This window comes from Aquarana catesbeiana, linkage group LG02, assembly GCF_042186555.1.
Source record: "Aquarana catesbeiana isolate 2022-GZ linkage group LG02, ASM4218655v1, whole genome shotgun sequence".
NCBI classification, from domain to species: domain Eukaryota; kingdom Metazoa; phylum Chordata; class Amphibia; order Anura; family Ranidae; genus Aquarana; species Aquarana catesbeiana.
Genome location: NC_133325.1, coordinates 6,789,910 through 6,814,925, shown reverse-complemented (window position 1 = coordinate 6,814,925; position 25,016 = coordinate 6,789,910). Strand labels below are relative to the sequence as shown.

General features: G+C 46.7%; 1 protein-coding gene and 1 pseudogene across 1 annotated transcript in view; one reads left to right on the top strand and one right to left on the bottom strand.

The window, feature by feature from the left end:
- LOC141126579 (uncharacterized) overlaps positions 1–25,016 on the top strand; it is a 927,381-nt gene that overhangs the window by 570,478 nt on the left and 331,887 nt on the right. The window contains exon 7 of the mRNA XM_073612498.1: positions 18,751–19,712. Coding sequence (XP_073468599.1) covers positions 18,751–19,712 — 962 coding nt within the window. The remainder of the gene's footprint in view (positions 1–18,750; positions 19,713–25,016) is intronic.
- Positions 1–25,016, bottom strand: part of LOC141126578 (uncharacterized) — a 1,610,887-nt pseudogene that overhangs the window by 1,574,511 nt on the left and 11,360 nt on the right.

The following is a 25,016-nucleotide window of genomic DNA, read 5'->3' as shown; positions in this document are numbered from 1 at the left end:
TCCCCTGTGACCCGGGGCTTTGCTGGGGGCTAGCGGGGTAATTGTTGTGGAAAGTTCAGAGCTAGAAATAGGCGCTTTTAGGGATTTGAGTTGGGAGAGAGTAATCACCACTAGGTCAAGTTTTTCAAGGAATTTTAGAGTAGTGCTGCTTTCGATAGGGTCTGGGGCGTATAAAGAGGAATACATTTTTTTCATGACCTTACTGACCTCCTGAGGTGTCGTGTAAACGGACCCTAACGAGTCTCCTAGGGCAGTAATAAGTGTGGAACCACGCTATCAAAAAGAAAAGCACCATAAACCAAGCAGTTTGAATAATTTATTAATGAAGTCTGTGTAAATGACAGACTTCCTTAATAGGACACCTTTATCCAAAAAGACATAAAACATATAACATGTACAAAACATTGTTAAAAAGACAATGCGGAGTATCAACCCACATGCTGGAAATTTAATGATACAGATAATTATCTCAGATATCAAAAAACTATACAAATTCCCATCTATGATAAAGTGCACACTGAGCAGACGTAGCATTTGCCAAAATGTTATTGAAGACAAAGGGATCTCTTTAAAGCGGGGTTCCACCCAAATTTTGAACAATATCTATATCTATTCTCTTCCTTGCCTAGATGATAATATAAGTTATTCTTTCCAACGAAATCTGACACAGGCAGACATATTACACACAATATGTGAGTATGTAATGCTGAGAAGAAAAGTTTGTGAATGAACTTAAAAAAAAAAAAACGATAGATAGGTGGACCCCCGCTTTAATGACCAAGATCAAGCTCAAAAATGGCCAAAAAATGGAGTCAACTATAGACACTGATTTTATCAAGTCCTGATGGAGGTAACGTTCCGTGTATAGTAATATCTCCTTGTAATCATGTGTATTGTAATTGGTCATTGATTTAAAGAAGCAAATATTTCCTCAATATAGATATTGAGTGGTTGTGGCAAAACACAATAAATGTTGATGAAAGAATGTGGCAGTTTTGTAGTACAGACCATTCCTTATACATTTCACTGTGAAGATAGCAATAGATACTAAATCCTTGATTAGAGAGAATTAAAGACGGCTGATGTGGAATCCTGCTTGTGTTTTCAAGACAGCGGATTTATTTGTTTCAGTGGATACAGATCACAGTGTCTGCAGATGTATTCATTTCACAGGGGCTGACGTAATGGATCATCATTTTTCCAGTCAAAAACTCAGCAATTCAGGGTTGTTTAAAACAGAATAAATGGCCAATTGCCTGAGAAAGTCCTCACTGTTACGCTGTTTCAGTAAAGCTGGGGTTCAATGAGCCAATGATAGGATCTGTTAGATGATGGCCACGGAGCTGTATTTCAATCCTTCAAGGTTATCTTCAAATAAAGTTGCTGTAAATGAGGTTTTGCTAGGTAATAATAGTTTACAATCCCTTTGTCAATGCCCAGTGTTGCTCTATAAAGCCAGAGACAGAGCAGGCCAGCCGGCCTATCTTAGAGTCCCTTTTCAGAGATCTTAAGGCTTGTGTGTGGGTTCCATTGCAGGATTGAATAATGTGATGACATCACTCGATTGACGCGTTTCATCCTCCAATCAGAGGACTTCTTCAGAATAGGGAGGGGTTATGCAGATGCTCCTTTTACCTTCCTTAGTTTGGACTTAAATGAGCTCCCAATTAAGCTAATTGTCATCATGTTTTTCCACTTAGATCAAGTACATACAGATTAGGCATATTTTTTCTATTACTTTTGTACTTATCTTACTAGTTCTCTGGTATTACCAGTTTAGACTATCACAATCTTTGAAGGTGATAAAATAATTCTTAAATGTTTTTTGGACATACCATATGAGAGATTAAATAAACTCAGTGAGATATGAAGTTTGGCCACAAGATGGCATTATCACTTATACAAGAGCATGCTAAACCGTCCACCACTGTTGATGCCTAATCTGTATGTAATTGATCTAAGTGGAAAAACATGATGACAATTAGCTAATTGAAGTCTAAAATAAGGAAGATAAAAGCAGCATCTGCATAACCCCTCCCTATTCTGAAGAGGTCCTCTGATTGGAGGACGAAACGCGTCAATCAAGTGACGTCATCATATTATTCAATCCGGCAATGGAACCCACACACAAGCCATAAGATCTCTGAAAAGGGACTCTAAGATAGGCCGGCTGGCCTGCTATGTCTCTGGCTTTATAGAGCAACACTAAGAATTGACAAAGGGATTGTAAAATATTATTACCTAGCAAAACCTCATTTACAGCAACTTTATGTGTAGATAACCTTGAAGGATTGAAATACAGCTCCGTGGCCATCATCTAACAGATCCTATCACTGGTTCATTGAACCCCAGCTTTACTGAAACAGAGTAACAGTGAGGACTTTCTCAGGCAATTAGCCATTTATACTGTTTTAAACAACCCTGAATTGCTGAGTTTTTGACTGGAAAAATGATGATCCATTACTTCAGCCACTGTGAAATGAATACATCTGCAGACACTGTGATCTGTATCCACTGAAATAAAGAAAACTGCTGTCTTGAAAACACAAGCAGGATTCCACATCAGCCGTCTCCAATTCTCTCTAACCATTGCCGACTGCTGCACGCCGATATACCTCGGTACAATGGCAGCGGTGGGCAAATGGGCGTACCTGTATGTCCCCTTTATTCGGCGGGGCTAGCGGGCGCGTACCTGCCACGTACAGCGTGACCGTGCCCACGGGACCGGCAGACTCAATGTCTGCCTGTCTCCCGATGATCGTGTCATGGAGCCGCAGAACGGGGATTTCCCCGTTCTGCCTAGTGACATGACAGAGATCTACTGCTCCATCGGGAGCAGTGATCTCTGTCATGTGAGTTGAAGCCCATCCCCCCTAGTTTGTTTGGGTACAACGTCGCATGACCGTGCAATTGTCAGTTAAAGCGACGCAGTGCCGAATCGCAAAAAATGTTCTGGTTAGGAAGGGGGTAAAATCTTCCGGGGCTGAAGTGGTTAATCAAGGATTTATTTATCTATTGCTATCTTCACAGTGAAATTTATAAGGAATGGTCTGTACTACAAAACTGCCACATTCTTTCATCAACATTTATTGTGTTTTGCCACAACCACTCAATATCTATATTGAGGAAATATTTGCTGCTTTAAATCAATGACCAATTACAATACACATGATTACAAGGAGATATTACTATACACGGAACGTTACCTCCATCAGGACTTGATAGAATCAGTGTCTATAGTTGACTCCATTTTTTGGCCATTTTTGAACTTGATCTTGGTCATTAAAGAGATCCCTTTGTCTTCAATATCATTTTGGCAATTGGTACCTCTTCTCAGTGGGAGTTCCTATAGTTTTTTGATATCTGAGATAATTATCTTTATCTTTAAATTTCCAGCATGTGGGTTGATACTCCGGATTGTCTTTTTAACAATGTTTTGTACAAATGTATATGTTTTATGTTTTCTAAAAGTATAAAGGTGTCCTATTTAGGAAGTCTGTCATTTACACAGACTTCATTAATAAATTATTCAATTCAAACTGCTTGGCTTATGGTGCTTTTCTTTTTGATAGTGTGGTTCCACACTTATTACTGCCCTATTTGACTTGTCAGGGTCCGTTCACACGACACCTCATTCCTCCTTATATGCCCCAGACCCCATCAAAAGCAGCACTACTCTAAAATTCCTTGAAAAACTTGACCTAGTGGTGATGACTCTCTCCCAACACAGATCCCTAAACGCACCTATTTCTAGCTCTGAACTTTCCACAACAATTCCTCTGCTAGCCCCCAGCAAAGCCCCGAGTCCTGACGGATTCACAGGAGAATTCTACAAGACTCTCCAAGAGACAGTTGAACCCACCTTACTCCGTGTCTATAATGACATTTGTCAGGTGGGTCATACCTTCCCACAGTCTCACTATCTCAATTTAATTTATGCTAATCATTAAAAGCACAACCACACAACACAGGTGAGTCAGTGGATTCTCTACCTCTGTATAAACGGTGTTCCGTTTTCTTTTCCCCCTTTTTTTATTCACTAATAAGAGTGGGACTATGTGGTCCTTTGCAAAGTCTTGCAAGAAGCTTACCTGCTTTATTACCGTATTTGTATAGTGTGGCGTCTCTGTGTGCTCGTGTGGTCAGCTCCAGAATATCGGCCCATGTGTCAAAGTCGTTTTTGGCTTTTTGCCATAGGTCTCTATTTTCGGGGGAGTTTTGGGAGGAAAGAGATTGCTCAGACCCCCTGAGACGGGAACATGCTTCCCTATTGCTAGATAAGGCATTTTTCATATAGGAGGCAGCGTAGGAGATGATCCAACCCCCAAAGATAGGCCTTGCCTGTATCCCAATAGAGGTTAAGATTGTCAGCATGAGATGAATTTGCAGAGACAAATTCCTTTCATGCCGGGTCCATGTATGTCTGGAAGTCGGCGTTGTTATAAAAATATGACAGGAAACGCCATAGGCGAGGGTTAGGTTTGGAGTCTGTTATGTCAAGCATCAATACTGGGACATGGTCTGAAATGGCTATTTCATGTATCTCTGTCTCTGATATCATCGGGATTATGTTATCTGTACAAAAAATATAGTTAATTCTGGTGAAAACTTTGTGAGGAGAAGAATAAAACGTGAATCTGTCCACTGGGTGGGAGAGACGCCAAGTGTCAGTTAAGTGGAAGGATTCCATAGTGGAGGCAAAGAAGGTTTGGTCCGAGTTATGCACTGCTTTTGTGGTCATTTAGGAGTGGATCTGTCATGTACATTGTGGAGCTGAAATCCCCACCTACTACATGTTGGATATTTGGGAAATTCAGAAGCCTTGTGGATAGGTCTCCAAAGAATTGTTTCCCAGGGTTGTTAGGCACATAGATGTTAGAGAACATAAGCTCTCTGTCACCCAAATGGATGTGAACGGTAATAAGACGTCCCTGGCTGTCGGAGTCTATACTTCACATTCAAGGTTTTTGTGAATCAAGATGAGTACCCCGACCTGGAGGCCGCCTGTGTCAGATCCTAACACAATGTCTCCCCGCAATTTGTTCTAGTAGTGAAAGTCAAACACAGCTGGACTCAAATGAAGGTGTAGAACCATCTCAAGGATGATCAGAAGAAATGGACAGCACCTGAGTTATATATATGAGTGTCACAGCAAAGGGTCTGAATACTTAGGACCATGTGATATTTCAGTTTTTCTTTTTTATTAAATCTGCAAAAATGTCAACAATTCTGTGTTTTTCTGTCAATATGGGGTGCTGTGTGTACAATATGAGGTGCTGTGTGTACAATATGGGGAGCTGTGTGTACAATATGGGGTGCTGTGTGTACAATATGGGGTGCTGTGTGTACAATATGGGGTGCTGTGTGTACAATATGAGGTGCTGTGTGTACAATATGGGGGGCTGTGTGTACAATATGGGGTGCTGTGTGTACAATATGAGGTGCTGTGTGTACAATATGGGGTGCTGTGTGTACAATATGGGGTGCTGTGTGTACAATATGAGGTGCTGTTTGTACAATACGGGGTGCTGTGTGTACAATATGGGGTGCTGTGTGTACAATATGAGGTGCTGTGTGTACAATATGGGGTGCTGTGTGTACAATATGAGGTGCTGTGTGTACAATATGGGGTGCTGTGTGTACAATATGAGGTGTTGTGTGTACAATATGGGGTGCTGTGTGTACAATATGGGGTGTTGTGTGTACAATATAGGGGTGCTGTGTGTACAATATGGGGTGCTGTGTGTACAATATGGGGTGCTGTGTGTACAATATGGGGTGCTGTGTGTACAATATGGGGTGTTGTGTGTACAATATGAGGTGTTGTGTGTACAATATGGGGTGCTGTGTGTACAATATGGGGTGTTGTGTGTACAATATGGGGTGCTGTGTGTACAATATGGGGTGCTATGTGTACAATATGGAGAGCTGTGTGTACAATATGAGGTGCTGTGTGTACAATATGGGGTGCTGTGTGTACAATATGGGGGTGCTGTGTGTACAATATGGGGTGCTGTGTGTACAATATGGGGTGCTGTGTGTACAATATGGGGTGCTGTGTGTACAATATGAGGTGCTGTGTGTACAATATGGGGTGCTGTGTGTACAATATGGGGTGCTGTGTGTACAATATGAGGTGCTGTGTGTACAATATGGGGGGCTGTGTGTACAATATGAGGTGCTGTGTGTACAATATGGGGTGCTGTGTGTACAATATGGGGTGCTGTGTGTACAATATGGGGTGCTGTGTGTACAATATGAGGTGTTGTGTGTACAATATGGGGTGCTGTGTGTACAATATGGGGTGCTGTGTGTACAATATGGGGTGCTGTGTGTACAATATGGGGTGCTGTGTGTACAATATGGGGTGCTGTGTGTACAATATGAGGTGCTGTGTGTACAATATGAGGTGATGTGTGTACAATATGGGGGGCTGTGTGTACAATATGGGGTGCTGTGTGTACAATATGAGGTGCTGTGTGTACAATATGAGGTACTGTGTGTACAATATGGGGTGCTGTGTGTACAATATGGGGAGCTGTGTGTACAATATGGGGTGCTGTGTGTACAATATGGGGTGCTGTGTGTACAATATGGGGTGCTGTGTGTACAATATGGGGTGCTGTGTGTACAATATGGGGAGCTGTGTGTACAATATGGGGTGCTGTGTGTACAATATGGGGTGCTGTGTGTACAATATGAGGTGATGTGTGTACAATATGGGGTGCTGTGTGTACAATATGGGGTGCTGTGTGTACAATATGGGGTGCTGTGTGTACAATATGGGGGGCTGTGTGTACAATATGGGGTGCTGTGTGTACAATATGGGGTGCTGTGTGTACAATATGGGGTGCTGTGTGTACATTCATGAGGAAAAAAATGAACTTAAATGATTTTAGCAAATGGTTGCAATATAACAAAGAGTGAAAAATGTAAGGGGGCCTGAATACTTTCTGTCCCAACTGTATACAGGAGCGTGGGGGGGCTGACATATATACATGTGTGGGGGCTGGCATATATACAGTTGTGTGTGGGGGGGCTGACATATATACAGTTGAGTGTGGGGGGCTGACATATATACAGGTGTGTGTGTGGGGGGCTGACATATATACAGTTGTGTGTGGGGGGGCTGACATATATACAGTTGTGTGTGGGGGGCTGACATATATACAGTTGTGTGTGGGGGGGCTGACATATATACAATTGTGTGTGGGGGCTGACATATATACAGTTGTGTGTGGGGGGCTGACATATATACAGGTGTGTGTGTGGGGGGCTGGCATATATACAGGTGCATGGGGGGGCTGACATATATACAGGTGTGTGTGGGGGGATGACATATATACAGGTGTGTGTGGGGGGATGACATATATACAGGTGTGTGTGGGGGGATGACATATATACAGGTGTGTGTGTGTGGGGGGCTGGCATATATACAGGTGCATGGGGGGGCTGACATATATACAGGTGTGTGTGTGGGGGGCTGGCATATATACAGGTGCATGGGGGGGCTGACATATATACAGGTGTGTGCGGGGCTGACATATATACAGTTGTGTGTGGGGGGCTGACATATATACAGGTATGTGGTGGCTGACATATATACAGGTATGTGGGGGCTGACTTATATAAAGTTGTGTGTGGGGGGACTGACATATATACAGGTGTGTGTGGGGGGATGACATATATACAGGTGTGTGTGGGGGGATGACATATATACAGTTGTGTGTGGGGGGCTGACATAAATACAGGTGTGTGTGTGGGGGGCTGGCATATATACAGGTGCATGGGGGGGCTGACATATATACAGGTGTGTGCGGGGCTGACATATATACAGTTGTGTGTGGGGGGCTGACATATATACAGGTATGTGGTGGCTGACATATATACAGGTATGTGGGGGCTGACTTATATAAAGTTGTGTGTGGGGGGACTGACATATATACAGGTGTGTGTGTGGGGTGGCTGACATATATACAGGTGTTTGGGGGGGCTGACATATATACAGGAGTGTGTGTGGGGTGGCTGACATATATACAGATATGTGGGGGGCTGACATATATAAAGTTGTGTGTGGGGGCTGACATATATACAGGTGTGTGTGGGGGGCTGACATATATACAGGTGTGTGTGGGGGGCTGACATATATACAGGTGTGGGGGCTGACATATATACAGTTGTGTGTGGGGGGGCTGACATATATACAGGTGTGTGTGGGGGGGCTGAAATATATACAGGTATGTGGGGGCTGACATATATAAAGTTGTGTGGGGGGGCTGATATATATACAGGTGTGTGGGGGCAGACATATATACAATTGTGTGTGGGGGGCTGACATATATACAGGTGTGTGTGGGGGGTTGACATATATACAGGTGTGTGGGGGCTGACATATATACAGGTGTGTGTGTGGGGGGGCAGACATATATACAGGTGTGTGTGGGGGTTGACATATATACAGGTGTGTGGGGGGCTGACATATATATAGGTGTGTGGGGGGCTGACATATATACAGGTGTTTGTGGGGCGCTGACATATATACAGGTGTGAGGGGGGCTGACATATATACAGTTGTGTGTGGGAGGGCTGACATATATACAGCTGTGTGTGGGGGGCTGACATATATACAGGTATGTGGGGGCTGACATATATACAGGTGTGTGTGGGGGGGAGCTGACATATATACAGTTGTGTGTGGGGGACTGACATATATACAGGTGTGTGTGGGGGGGCTGACATATATACAGGTGTGTGTGTGGGGGGCTGACATATATACAGGTGTGAGGGGGGCTGACATATATACAGGTGTGGGGGCTGACATATATACAGGTGTGTGTGGGGGGTTGACATATATATACAGGTGTGTGTGGGGGGGATGACATATATAAAGTTGTGTGTGGGGGGGCTGACATATATACAGGTGTGTGGGGGCTGACATATATACAGGTGTGTGTGGGGGGATGACATATATAAAGTTGTGTGTTGGGGGGGCTGACATATATACAGGTGTGTGGGGGCTGACATATATACAGTTGTGTGTTGGGGGGCTGACATATATACAGTTGTGTGTTGGGGGGCTGACATATATACAGTTGTGTGTGGGGGGCTGACATATATACAGGTGTGTGTGTGGGGGGCGCTGACATATAAACAGGTGTGTGGGGGCTGACATATATACAGGTGTGTGTGGGGGCTGACATATATACAGGTGTGTGGGGGGCTGACATATATACAGTTGTGTGTGGGGGGCTGACATATATACAGGTGTGCGTGGGGGGGGTGCTGACATATATACAGGTGTGTGGGGGGGTGCTGACATATATACAGGTGTGTGGGGGGCTGAAATATATACAGTTGTGTGTGGGGGGGCTGACATATATACAGGTGTGTGTGTGTGTGGGGGGGTGCTGACATATATACAGGTGTGTGGGGGGGCTGACATATATACAGGTGTGTGTGGGGGGGCTGACATATATACAGGTGTGTGTGGGGCGCTGACATATATACAGGTGTGTGGGGGGGGCTGACATATATACAGGTATGTGGGGGGGCTGACATATATACAGGTATGTGAGGGGCTGACATATATACAGTTGTGTGTTGGGGGCTGACAAATACACAGGTATGTGGGGGGCTGACATATATACAGGTATATGGGGGGGCTGACATATATACAGTTGTGTGTTGGGGGGCTGACATATATACAGGTATGTGGGGGGGCTGACATATATACAGGTATATGGGGGGGCTGACATATATACAGTTGTGTGTTGGGGGGCTGACATATATACAGGTATGTGGGGGGGCTGACATATATACAGGTATATGGGGGGGCTGACATATATACAAGTGTGTGTTGGGGGGCTGACATATATACATGTGTGTGGGGGGGCTCACATATATACAGGTATGTGGGGGGGCTGACATATATACAAGTGTGTGTTGGGGGGCTGACATATATACATGTGTGTGGGGGGGCTCACATATATACAGGTATGTGGGGGGGGCTGACATATATACAGGTATGTGGGGGGGCTGACATATATACAGGTATGTGGGGGGGGGCTGACATATATACAGATGTGTGTGTGGGGGGCTGAATATATACAGGTGTGTGTGGGGGGCTGACATATATACAGGTATGTGGGGGGCTGACATATATACAGGTATGTGGGGGGGGGCTGACATATATACAGGTATGTGGGGGGGGCTGACATATATACAGGTATGTGGGGGGGCTGACATATATACAGGTATGTGGGGGGGCTGACATATATACAGGTATGTGGGGGGGCTGACATATATACAGGTATGTGGGGGGGCTGACATATATACAGGATTGTGGGGGGGCTGAGTGCGTACAGGTGAGGTGGCCAGTGTGTGGATTCGGTAGGATGGCCCGTGGACAAGCCCTGGGGAATGTTGGTGGTCAGGCTCGGGGGGGGGGCTCAGGCCTAAAGCTGTGTAAGGGGCCCAAAAATTTCTGATGGCTGCCCTGCCTTGGAGTGTCTACCCTCCAAAAAGGAGTCATTTGGGGGGTGTCTGATCTGTTCTTACATTTTAGGGACTCAACAACTGATAGGTAGTCAGGAAATGAAGTGAGGGAATTACGTCCTTTGAAAGTCTGTAGGTGGTCGTTGGTTTTCTCCATCTGTACGCGGCTCCCACAAAGTCTCACAAATGTGATATCCTGAGGACCAGAATGGGTTTTGGGGTTTGTGTAAAAAAACAATAGTTTTGTCATTTTCTAAAACTTGAGGGAAAAAATGTAATCTTCCATGAACTAATCATACCTCCCAGTAAATATCTTGGGGTGTCCACTTTCCAGAAAGAGGTCATTTGGGGGTGTTTATACTGTCCTGTCATTTTAGTACCTCAAAAAATGTGATAAACAGAAAGTAAAAGCTGCGTAAATTCCAGTAAATAGCCCATAGTTTGTAGATCCCACAGTTCCCAGAGCTGTCTATGGGGGAGGGGTGAGAAGTCGGGGAGGGCTGTGTATGGGGGAGGGGTGAGAAGTCGGGGAGGGCTGTGTATGGGGGAGGGGTGATAAGTCAGGGAGGGCTGTGTATGGGGGAGGGGTGATAAGTCAGGGAGGGCTGTGTATGGGGGAGGGGTGAGAAGTCGGGGAGGGCTGTGTGTGGGGGAGGGGTGAGAAGTCGGGGAGGGCTGTGTATGGGGGAGGGGTGAGAAGTTGGGGAGGGGCTGTGTATGGGGGAGGGGTGAGAAGTCAGGGAGGGATGTGTATGGGGGAGGGGTGAGAAGTTGGGGAGGGCTGTGTATGGGGGAGGGGTGAGAAGTCAGGGAGGGGTGTGTATGTGGGAGGGGTGAGAAGTCGGGGAGGGGTGTGTATGGGGGAGGGGTGAGAAGTCGGGGAGGGCTGTGTATGGGGGAGGGGTGATAAGTCAGGGAGGGCTGTGTATGGGGGAGGGGTGATAAGTCAGGGAGGGCTGTGTATGGGGGAGGGGTGAGAAGTCGGGGAGGGCTGTGTGTGGGGGAGGGGTGAGAAGTCGGGGAGGGCTGTGTATGGGGGAGGGGTGAGAAGTTGGGGAGGGGCTGTGTATGGGGGAGGGGTGAGAAGTCAGGGAGGGATGTGTATGGGGGAGGGGTGAGAAGTTGGGGAGGGCTGTGTATGGGGGAGGGGTGAGAAGTCAGGGAGGGGTGTGTATGTGGGAGGGGTGAGAAGTCGGGGAGGGGTGTGTATGGGGGAGGGGTGAGAAGTCGGGGAGGGGTGTGTATGGGGGAGGGGTGAGAAGTCGGGGAGGGGTGTGTATGGGGGAGGGGTAAGAAGTCGGGGAGGGCTGTGTATGGGGGAGGGGTGAGAAGTCGGGGAGGGATGTGTATGGGGGAGGGGTGAGAAGTCGGGGAGGGCTGTGTATGGGGGAGGGCTGTGTATGGGGGAGGGGTGAGAAGTCGGGGAGGGATGTGTATGGGGGAGGGGTGAGAAGTCAGGGAGGGCTGTGTATGATGGAGGGGTGAGAAGCTGGGGAGGGCTGTGTATGGGGGAAGGGTGAGAAGTCGGGGAGGGGTGTGTATGGGGGAGGGGTGAGAAGTCGGGGAGGGGTGTGTATGGGGGAGGGGTAAGAAGTCGGGGAGGGCTGTGTATGGGGGAGGGGTGAGAAGTCAGGGAGGGGTGTGTATGTGGGAGGGGTGAGAAGTTGGGGAGGGGTGTGTATGTGGGAGGGGTGAGAAGTTGGGGAGGGGCTGTGTATGGGGGAGGGGTGAGAAGTCAGGGAGGGATGTGTATGGGGGAGGGGTGAGAAGTTGGGGAGGGGTGTGTATGGGGGAGGGGTGAGAAGTCGGGGAGGGGTGTATGGGGGAGGGGTAAGAAGTCGGGGAGGGCTGTGTATGGGGGAGGGGTGAGAAGTCAGGGAGGGGTGTGTATGTGGGAGGGGTGAGAAGTTGGGGAGGGGTGTGAATGGGGGAGGGGTGAGAAGTCAGGGAGGGCTGTGTATGGGGGAGGGGTGAGAAGGTGGGAAGGGCTGTGTATGGGGGAGGGGTGAGAAGGTGGGAAGGGCTGTGTATGGGGGAGGGGTGAGAAGTCGGGGAGGGCTGTGTATGGGGGAGGGGTGAGAAGGTGGGAAGGGCTGTGTATGGGGGAGGGGTGAGAAGTCGGGGAGGGCTGTGTATGGGGGAGGGGTGAGAAGTCAGGGAGGGCTGTGTATGGGGGAGGGGTGAGAAGTCGGGGAGGAATGTGTATGGGGGAGGGGTGAGAAGTCGGGGAGGAATGTGTATGGGGGAGGGGTGAGAAGTCGGGGAGGGATGTGTATGGGGGAGGGGTGAGAAGTTGGGGAGGGGTGTGTATGGGGGAGGGGTGAGAAGTCGGGGAGGGCTGTGTATGGGGGAGGGGTGAGAAGTTGGGGAGGGCTGTGTATGAGGGAGGGGTGAGAAGTCGGGGAAGGATGTGTATGGGGGAGAGGTGATAAGTTGGGGAGGGCTGTGTATGGGGGAGGGCTGAGAAGTGGGTTAGGGGTGTGTATGGGGGAGGGGTGATTTGTTGGGGAGGGCTGTGTATGGGGGAGGGGTGAGAAGTTGGGTTGGGGTGTGTATGGGGGAGGGGCGGTTACATATAATGAGAAGTACAGACACTCTCTCTAATATTAGAGGACAGGATTGGACAATTCCAGTAGAGGGGGAGGGGAGAGGGGTGGTAACATTGGGGCTCAGTCACAGCACACAGCCCATGATATTGTGTGTATAATGCGTGTTCTCTGGTGTGCAGTGTGGGGGGCGCTGTTGTGCGGTGTAATGAGGTGTTAGGCTCTCTTCTATAGAATTCTATAGGCTCTTTGTAATATTATACAAGGTGTGGGAACGATCGGCACAAACAATACAACCTCACATTGTTTTCTTTGATGGTGACGGAAGCCATAGAACATCGGGAACATCGCCTTGTTCAGCTGCCCATACACTCGTACAATCTCCTTCCAATCTTTTCATTGGAAGATCCTTCCCTCCATTCTCTTATGGTTAGTGGAGGGAAATGGAAGTGTGTGATGGCGGTGATGAGGAAATTGGAAGGAGTCGGATGGAAAATGTTTCTGGAATGAAGAAATTTCTAGCAGTGAATGAGATTTCATTCAGGAAAGTCCAATCATTCCAAACACACGATTGTTTCCAAGTAATGAGAACAACATTCATCATTGGAGGTACTGAGGAGACTTTGGTGTCAATGTTCATACAGACGTTCATTTGAAAATCTCCTCGTGTATGTCCAGAGTAACTGTAGGTGTGAATGAGCCCTAAAGGTGACCATACACTATACAATCTGATTGTACAATCTCCTTTCCATCTTCCATCATCTACATAGTACAAGGATCTGCCCGATCCCATACACACTAAATGGAAGGTTTGGGTGTGTCCTCCTATTACATTTGTAGCAATAACTCTCGGTGGAGCTGCTGATTTAAACTGGCTTGTTACCTTCACTCTCGACACCCCTGCTTCACCGGCACTGGGTCTAGGGTTCCGTTGAGTTTACCTCTGGACGATTTAAGCACCAACACTTGAGTAAGTTTTCAATGCTTTATTGAACCAAGTAACGAAGGAAGTAGCAGGAAAGAGGCAGGAGGGAAGCTACAGGGAAACTCAAATACCTTTCTCTAAGATTCTTGAGAACGTCCTTTAAAGTTGAATATTGTAATCGGATGCGATCCCCTTGTGGGACACAATCTTTGCTGGCCTGGATAGGCCTCTCTCACTTGTCTAGCAGCCAGTATGTAGCATGAACAAAAGTCTCTGCCACAGACTTGCTTGAAATGAATCCATACGATCCTCTGCCACAGGATATGTTAAATTTTGCGGTAAATGTCAGACACAGCACTTGGACCTCCAAGCCAACCCGGTAGCACCACGCCGTGGAACTACCTTAGGATACGTCCTCCAACCGAGTCACCAGGCCCCTCTCCAGACCAGCACTCCGCGTGATCCTTCCATGATGGGTCCTCCCCTGGGATCTTCTCGGTCGTCCAGCTTCTTCACTCTGGATAGACAGCTCAGGACCATTCCTCGGCTGCTGTGGTAGGCCCCAGACATGCTTCTGGGCCCACCCACACGCCTCAGCGACGTGGGCCTCCGGAACGGAGGACCACAAGGTAGCACTAACGCATACCTGTTGGCCAGGAGGGCCAGCAGGTGGCTGTAAAACGAACCCCAAAATATGGCGTCTGTCCCATAAATACCCTCTCCCAGAATGCAACTCGGAGGACCACCTCCACCGAGTTGTCTCCAGGACAGAGGAGCACCCATACGCTTAGACACGGTGCCCTTCCAACACTAACCAGTGGTAACAGCGACACCCACCGGCTCAGTATGGAACCACACGCAACGTCAGCCAAGCTGGAACAGAGGCAAATATAACTTCCCTAACGAACAAGTTACTAAATTTACCTATCAGTGAGTAGATCATAAATCTACCAGCGCTACACATTGTTTTGGAAAAGTGAAAAGAAATAGAAATCTGTTCCTTGTCACCCCCTCCTATGTGCCCTGCACTGCCCCCCCCCCCCCCATAATGACTACTCATTGTTCCCCATGGTCCCCCTCAAAACAGTGACCCCAAATTGTTCACATGGGCTCTCCTTTTATTTTACAGTACCCAACATTTTCCTCCATAGCCCCCCTCCTTAATGATGATCCCACATTGTCCACCACAGTTCCTCCCCTCCATTATGATGATCCCACATTGTCCTCCATAGTTCCTCCCCTCCATTATGATGATCCCACATTGTCCACCACAGTTCCTCCCCTCCATTATGATGATCCCACATTGTCCTCCATAGTTCCTCCCCTCCATTATGATGATCCCACATTGTCCTCCATAGTTCCTCCCCTCCATTATGATGATCCCACATTGTCCACCACAGTTCCTCCCCTCCATTATGATGATCCCACATTGTCCTCCATAGTTCCTCCCCTCCATTATGATGATCCCACGTTGTCTTCCATACTCCATACTCAATAATATCTTCAGTGCAGGAAGGGGAGGGGAGGGTATTCTCAGTGGGGAAGGGGGAGTTATCAGTAAAGGAGGGGAAAGGGGTGCCCTTATTTGAGGAGGAGAGGGGTGTTCTCAGTGGAGGAAGGGAAGGTCTGTCCTAAGTGGAGGAGGGGAGGGGTGTCTTTAGTGTAGGCTGCGTGCGTCCACCATGCAGCTTTGTGCCCACCAATGCAGCCTTGTGCCCAGTGTCCACCAATGCAGCCTTGTGCCCAGTGCCCACCAATGCAGCCTTGTTTACACCATGCAGCCTTGTGCCCACCAACAAAGCCCAGTGCCCACCATGCAGCCTTGTGCCAACCAATGCAGCTTTGTGTCCACCATGCAGGCTTGTGCCCAGTGGCCCCCAATGCAGCCTTGTGTCCACCAATGCAGCCAATGCAGCCTTGTGCCCACTAATGCAGCCATGTGCCCACCAATGCAGCCTTGTGCCTAGTGTCCACCAATGCAGCCTTGTTTCCACCATGCAGCCTTGTGCCCACCAACACAGCCTTGTGTCCACCAATGCAGCCTTGTGCCCACCAATACAGCCTTGTTCCCACCAATGCAGCCTTGTGCCCACCAATGCAACCTTGTGCCCACCAATGCAGCCGTGTGTCCACCATGCAGCCATGTGCCCACCATTCAGCCTGTGTCCACTATGCAGCCTTGTGCCCCCCAATGCATCCTTTTGCCCACCATGTAGCCTTGTGCCCACCAATGCATCTTTGTGTCCACCATGCAGCCTTGTGCCCACCAATGCAGCCTTGTGCCCACCAATGCAGTTTTGTGTCCACCATGCAGCCTTGTGCCCAGCAATGCAGCTTTGTGCCCACCATGCTGCCTTGTGAGCACCAATGCAGCTTTGTGCCCACCATGCTGCCTTGTGAGCACCAATGCAGCTTTGTGCCCACCATGCAGCCTTGTGCCCACCAATGCAGTCTTGTGTCCACCATGCAGCCTTGTGTCCACCAATGCAGTCTTGTGTCTACCATGCAGCCTTCTGCCCACCAATGCAATCTTGTGCCCACCATTCAGCCTGTGTCCACTATGCAGCCTTGTGTCCACCATGCAGCCTTGTGTCCACCATGCAGCCTTGTGTCCACCAATGCAGTCTTATGTCCACCATGCAGCCTTCTGCCCACCAATGCAATCTTGTGCCCACCATTCAGCCTGTGTCCACTATGCAGCCTACCTGTGCAGGGGAGGAGAGGAACAGGAGAACCGCCCAGGTGTTCAGAGCGCAGCGCGGGGAACACAGCGATAACAGCTTCCATTTCAATAGCCGTGTTCCTGCCGCGCAACATCATATACAGCCCCGCCCCCTGGCCAGGGAACATTGATTGACAGATCCCCCATCACTGGGATTGGACGGGGGATCTGTCTATCAAAGTCCCAGGACAAGGGGCTGTATCTGACAGCGAGCGGCGGGGAACACTGCTATTGAAATGAAAGCTGCTGTCGCTGTGTTCCCTGCACTGCGCTCTGAACACCCGGGCGGCTCTCTCTCTCTCTCTCTTCCCTTCCGTGATCACTGGGAGAAGGATACCCATTCCACACAGGCTGCCGGCTCACCCCCGCTCCCAGGCAGCCCTTCCTTGCCAGCCCTCAAAATCCACTCGCAAAATGCGAGCAGGCAAGTGGATTTTTTGAGGGCTGCCTTATGTATTTTTGTACATGGCGATCATATCCAAGAGGGAATAGATTCAGTTCCTTTAATGTTTCCTCATAGCTGAGCTCCTCCATGCCTCTTATCAGTTTGGTTGCCCTTCTCTGCACTTTCTCCAGTTCCCCGATATCCTTTTTGAGAACTGGGGCCCAAAACTGAACTGCATATTCCATATTAGTTCTTACTAATGATTTGTACAGACAATGTCTCTCTCTGGAGTCCATACCTCTCTTATACAAGAAAGGACTTTGCTTTGGAAACCGCAGCTTGGTATTGAATGCTATTATTAAGCTTATGATCTACCAGAACCCCCAAATCCTTCTCCACAATGGATTCCCCCAGTTTTACTCCCCCCTAGTATGTATGATACATATTCTTAGCCCCCATGTGCATAACTTTACATTTATCAACATTAAACCTCATTTGCCACATAGTTGCCAAATTAAACAGTGCATTGAGGCCGGCTTAAACCTCTAAGTCATATAGAAATTACGAGGCTGCTGTAACTTGCTTGTAAAACTAATAGCCTGATTCTGGTTATCACCTCAATCTCCCATCAGACAGCAGCAGATTGAGCAGGTGAACTCCACAATAATATGTGAAAAATGTACTTACCAACATTGTAATTCCCCGAGGAAATGTATGTCTCTCTGGCAGAACTGACTGGATACTCCGGTATGCTTCCCACCAGAAAATTCTTCATAGGCTTTTAAAGGTTTAACTTTTTTAGACCTAAAAAGCACCAGAGCCAATTCTATCTTACTAAACTGTAACTACACTGGAGATGGATACTTGGTGTACGATCCTGTAGACACGGGGCTAATAGAACAGTGTCAGCTATCTATGTATGTACTGGAGAGAGATACTTGCCGTGTACAGATGAATTGTTCTCGGATGTTTCTTTTTTTTTTCTCTGCTCATTTGTTTATAAAAGATAAAAGTGAAATCGTAGACAAAGCAAGTTATTGTTCTGTATGATCTGTAACAATGTCACAATTGCTTATACGTTCCATTGTCTGTGCTGAATGTTGGAATACTGTGTGCACTCAAAAAAACTTTCTTAATAAAACATTTTGACGAAAAAAAAAAAATATATATATATATAGTAGTGATGTACATATTCTTATTATAATAATAGTCATAAAAAATAGAATGCAACTTTATTTAGCCCTGTATATAGAATTCTGATTTGTATTTTTTTTTCTGTACAGGTGGATTGATGAGCCAAATTTTCGCTCATGTTGGTCTTCATAAGTACAACCATGTCACATGGGAAACAAGATGTATGGATGTCTTAATTGACTTAAAGTCTTTCTTGCTATTCACTGGAGGATTCACACAGGATACAAGTCATATTGGTGTTCTAAATTAAATGTTTTGAATTCACTTCAACATTGATCCAGCCTCAGAGGACAACAGGAGAGAAGTCATTTCAGTGTTCTGAAAGTGACAATGGCTTTACAAGTCACATATACATAAGATGAGTTATTTAAAGCAATTTCTTGTTTAGAATGTGATAAAGGTTTTACAATGGAGGCAACACATATCACAAACCGGAAGGTTCACACTGGAGAGAAACTTTTTCAGTGTTCTGAATGTGACAAAGCTTTTAGTGCAGTGTCAAGCCTTATCGTACACAAGAGGGTCCACACTGGAGAGAAGCCATATCAATGTTCTGAATGTGATAAAGCTTTTACAGTGAAAGAAAGGCTTATCAAACACCAGAGAGTCCATACTGGAGTGAAGCCATATCAATGTTCTGAATGTGGCAATGCTTTTAAAACTAAGTCAAATCTTACCACGCACCAGAGGATTCACACTGGAGAGAAGCCATATCAGTGTTCTGAGTGTGACAATGTTTTTACACATAAGGGAAGCCTTATCAGACACCAGATGATTCACACTGGAGAGAAACCATATCGATGTTCTGAATGTGGCAAATATTTTACACAGAAGGAAAACCTTATTAGTCACCAGAGGATTCACACTGGAGAGAAGCCATATCAATGTTCAGAATGTGGCAAAGCTTTTACAGCCAAGAAAGAGCTTATCAAACACCAGATGCTTCATACTGGAGAGAAGCCATATCCGTGTTCTAAATGTGACAAAGCTTTTATTGGGAATTCAGATCTTATCACACACCAGAGAATTCACATTGGAGAGAAGCCATATCAGTGTTATGAATGTGGCAAAGCTTTTGCACAAAGGGAACACCTTATAACACACCAGAGGGTTCACACTGGAGAAAAGCCATATCAGTGTTCTGAATGTGGCAAAGTTTTTACAGTAAAGTCAAATCTTATCACACACCAGAGGGTTCATACTGGAGAGAAGATGATTCAGTGTTCCGAATGTGGCAAAGCTTTTACAAGCAAGAAAGATTTTATCACACACCAGAGGGTTCACACTGGAGAGAAGCCATATCAGTGTTCTGAATGTGGCAAAGCTTTTACAGTGAAGTCAAACCTTATCAGACACCAGACGGTTCACACTGGAAGGAAAACATATCAGTGTTCTTATTGTGGCAACTCTTTCACGGTAAAGTCAAACCTTGTCAGACACCAGAGGGTTCACACTGGAGATAAGACATTTTAATGCATTTTAGAGGAAACTCTGGAAGAAGGGGCTATTAACGGAGTTGTGGGTGCCCCATTAGGTTCACAGACCCAGTGTAATCCCACAAGCTAGGGAAGAAGTGAAAAGATAAAATGCTACTAAAAACATTTTGAGTTTAGTGCTTTTGTCCATCAGGCACACACCACGAAGACCTTTCAAAATGTTACCTTTTGACATTTTTTTCAGATAAGCACCAATCCGTGAACTGTTTTCCTCATTTTTTTTTATGAAGCTTGACTGAACATATAATGCATTTTCATCATTCACTAACTGAGCTGTGTTCCCAAGTGTTTTCTTCATAGTCAGATCCTGAGCTAATACATGATCAACACTGCCTCAGTGCCAGAGACTAAGATGGGGTCAAGTGGCATCTCCAAATCCTCATTAAGAACATCCATTTCAGGTCATTCTGATTGTAGATACATGATCTGCCAGGCTTGAGGGCTCCAGCTTAACCCACCTTGTCTACACCTCTGTCAGGAAAGGGCTCACCTGCTGGTGCACTGTGGCTCCCAGATCCATAGGCTGCAGTTTCAATGTCCACCAGTGAGTGTCTCTCAGCAGCCAGAAGATCACCTTATGTAATCAGACATCACCTGATGCTTGTTGCAGAATGTGTATTTAAACCCTGTCCATGCTCTTCATTCCTGCCTTGGTGTTGTCTCCATGTGCCCCTGACCTGCGTTCCAGTGTTCCTGTATCCTGCATCCTGTTTCCTGTTCCTGGACCCTGATCCCAACCCTGAAAGCTGATCCCTTCCCACCTGCTTTATCCATCTCCTGTTACCCCTCCCTGTCCTGTCTTGTTTCCAGCTCCTTCTGCTTGATCTCCCGTGTATGACCCTGGCTCTGTACGATTATGCTTTGCATTCTGTACTTGTTGTATATACTTGGTTTGGGAAGTTGTTCATTGTGTGTCACTGTTTGTTTGGTTTTCTGGTTTGTTTTACACAGTTTGGTTTTTTGGAGGTACGTTTACATTTATGTTATTCGCTTATCTTTTAAATAAATTATATTATTTTACACTCTATTTGTTCCTGGTATTCTCTGTGGCAGTCCACACATTTCTGGTCACACTGGTTAATCACAAACTCACATTACATATTGCACCCCCCTTTACATGATCAATACCTCCATTTCATGTTTCATCTACTCTCTTTATCCTCCCTGGATTACAACTTTGCAGGTAGGTCTGTACCTGGGACACCATCCAGGAATAAGTCTTTATTAGGAAGCAACTTCCTAAGCTGGCGTAGGCCTTCCAACACTGAGTTACTGATGAGTTAGGGCAGTAATGGCGAACCTCGGCACCCCAGATGTTTTGGAACTACATTTCCCATGATGCTCCTGCACTCTGCAGTGCAGTTGAGCATCATGGGAAATGTAGTTCCAAAACATCTGGGGTGCCAAGGTTCGCCATCACTGAGTTAGGGAATGCATTTATGGGTACCACTTAATCCCAGCTGGCCACTTGTGTTCCATCTGGTTCTGCCAAAGGGGATTCCATCAGTAAAAGGTTGGAAGTCCTTGTTCTCTTTTTTTTCTCTGTCCAGCTATTGCTCATCTCCATTGACTAATTACACAGCACATCTGCAAGAGATCTGAGCTTACAATGTACTGAGTGTGCGGTCATATTCCTGCCACTTCTTCTGGGGGACTGGAATTCCTCTGATTGGGGTTCACTTTAATGGCTCTGAATGGACAGGTCTCTTTTCGGGGTAAAGTTTGCAAAGAACACTTCTTATCCCTGGAAATGTTATGATGTTGGCATTAAAGTGTAACTGTTGACAAAATCAATAGTTACATACATAAATGGTGCAATCTGTCATTAGCATAGAAGTTTTGTTTTCCAGAGTCTCCCCACGTAACATTTTTTATTACCTGTTGATCCTCCCAGTAGATCTGTTTTCTTCTACTTCCTGTAGAGGGCCAAGTTATTTGGCATTAATGGCAGTTGGAGGGGATGGGAAACACCATATAAAATGGCCGGGGGAGCTTACAACTGTCAGTTTTCATTCATATGGTGGTTTGAACCTTAAAAAAACCTGTTGCTGTAACTGCTTTTTTCCTTTGAAATGTCATTTTGCTGTCAGACTGTTCTAAACACAGGAAACATGCGCCCCTTTACAGGCATACTATAGACACCCCCCAGGTACGAAATTTAAAGGAATATTACACTTTTATTGTTTGACTTTAAGCATTATTAAAATCACTGCTCCCGAAAAAATGGACGTTTTTAAAACTTTTTTTTGCATTGATCCATGTCCCCTGGGGCAGGACCCGGGTCCCCAAACACTTTTTATGACAATAACTTGCATATAAGCCTTTAAAATTAGCACTTTTGATTTCTCCCATGGACTTTGAAAGGGTGTTCCGTGGCTTTCAAATTAGCCGCGAACACCCCAAATTGTTCGCTGTTCGGAGAACAAACGAACAGCCGATGTTAGATTTGAACATGAGTTCGGCTCGAACTCGAAGCTCATCCCTATTCAGTGCCCTTTTAATATAGAGGTGTACAAGAGGGTTGGGAGGGCTCTGAGTATACCCTTCCTCCCCCATATGAGTTATGCAGAGTGGGTGTATGGGGCATTCCAGACACTTTTTTTAGTTAGTCTAGTAGTCCGTTATTTCACGTGGAGTGCACGGTGTCAGGTATCCTTATGGAGTAAAATCCTCCCTGTCGAAGTGGTGGTGCAGGACATTCTGGGTGAGGTTGGGAAGATTTGGGGTCTTGAGAAAGGCAGGTGGCAGCAGGAGGAATATGGAGGAATATCAGGACTCTGTAGCTGCTGCCTGTTGATCTCGGGTGTGCGGCTTTTCTTTCTATTCTTGATTCACTCCCCTAGATTTTCAGATGAAATCTATTTTTGATAAAAGGCTCCATGCATGGTGACGGTGATGTTCCTTAGTCTGGCTCTCCCGTAGGGATTGTGTTGTGCGCAATTTGGTTTGTACCATTTATTATGTTCTTGTTTTGTATAATCAAATTCAATTATTTTGTAAATATGTTTTATTTATTTATGATGGTTTTATTGTATATAAGTTGTTGTTTGTAAGATTTTTCAATAAACAAAATTAACCCCTCATAATGGGCACAGCGGGTGTACAGACCCGGGAACTCAGCACAGGGATGGTGGGAACCCCTCATAATGGGCACAGCGGGTGTACAGACCCGGGAACTCAGCACAGGGATGGTGGGAACCCCTCATAATGGGCACAGTGGGTATACAGACCCAGGGAACTCAGCACAGGAATGGTGGGAACCCCTCATAATGGGCACAGCGGGTGTACAGACCCAGGGAACTCAGCACAGGGATGGTGGAAACCCTTCATAAAGGACACAGCGGGTGAATAGACCCGGGAACTCAGCACAGGAATAGTGGGAACCCCTCATAATGGGCACAGCGGGTGTACAGACCCGGGAACTCAGCACAGGGATGGTGGGAACCTCTCATAATGGGCACAGCGGGTGTACAGACCCGAGAACTCAGCACAGGGATGGTGAGAACCCCTCATAATGGGCACAGCGGGTGTACAGACCCGGGAACTCAGCAAAGGAATAGTGGGAACCCCTCATAATGGGCACAGCGGGTGTACAGATCCGGGAACTCAGCACAGGGATGGTGGGAACCCCTCATAATGGGCACAGCGGGTGTACAGACCCAGGAACTCAGGACAGGGATGGCAGGAACCTCTCATAATGGGCACAGCGGGTGTACAGACCCGGGAACTCAGCACAGGGATGATGGGGACCCCTCATAATGGGCACAGCGGGTGTACAGACCCGGGAACTCAGCACAGGGATGGTGAGAACCCCTCATAATGGGCACAGCGGGTGTACAGACCCGGGAACTCAGCACAGGGATGGTGGGAACCCCTCATAATGGGCACAGCGGGTGTACAGACCCGGGAACTCAGCACAGGGATGGTGAGAACCCCTCATAATGGGCACAGCGGGTGTACAGACCCGGGAACTCAGCACAGGGATGGTGAGAACCCCTCATAATGGGCACAGCGGGTGTACAGACCCAGGAACTCAGCACAAGGATGGTGAGAACCCCTCATAATGGGCACAGCGGGTGTACAGACCCGGGAACTCAGAACAGGGATGGTGGAAACCCCTCATAATGATACATTCATCATAAAGAACATTCATAATTGTTACGAAAAGTTAACGAACCTAATGAAAATTCGTATTTCGTACAAATCCAAATTGAATTTCGGCCACGAATTACGAAATACAAATTAATTCTAATACGAAACGGAACGAAAGAAAACAAATTTATTGACAACGCCCATGTCTATTAGCAATAAGACACACAGACAGGAATTTACGAGGCCTTTGAAGGAATTAGAAGTGGTCTGTGTATCTGGTGATCACTTTGATAGGGCTACATCAGTCTCCTATACACGGTTACAAGGTGTGGCTGAATTTCAGGAAGAGGGTTTCAGGAAGACGTGGTCAAGTGCTGTTGAGATGAACATAACAGAGGCTCAATGGAGAAATGCAGATTGTCACATAAATGTTCAATTAGCACAAAAATGCAGGAAACCGCATATAAACTATTGACTAGGTCAGTGATGGCGCACCTTGGCACCCCAGATGTTTTGGAACTACATTTCCCATGATGCTCCACTACACTGCAGAGTGCATGAGCTTCATGGGAAATGTAGTTCCAAAACATCTGGGGTGCCAAGGTTCGCCATCACTGGACTAGGTGGTACCTCACACCTGCAAAACTGAACAAATGGAACTCCACAGATTCCTGACACATGTTGGAGATGCAGGGGTGATGTGGGTACCTTCTACACGTCTGGTGGAGTTGTCCACTCTTAACTACCTACAGGGACGAGGTTAGGACAATCGTTGTACGAATAACAGAGACGAACATTAAACTTAATGCAGCCTGTTGTTTATTACACATCTCTAATTTTACGCTTAAATGCTACAAAAATGTGTTGACTAAGCATTTACTAAACGCTGCTAAAGCGCTGATTCCGACTCTCTAGTGGACCACTCGCACCCCAACGGTGGGGGAGTGGTTGGACAAAGTTTTCTGAAATCTGTGCGATGGAAGATACACTGGCGCAATCTTATGACAGAGTGGAAAAGTTTCATACAACTTGGTCCCCTTGGTTGGAGTTCCGCTATTCCAGGTTATTTGAGGAGTTGAAAGCAACTAAGATCTCAACCTAATAGGGATACTTGGCCATTTAACTCCTGTAGAGTCCTACAGTGGTCTGGTGTGAGGTGACA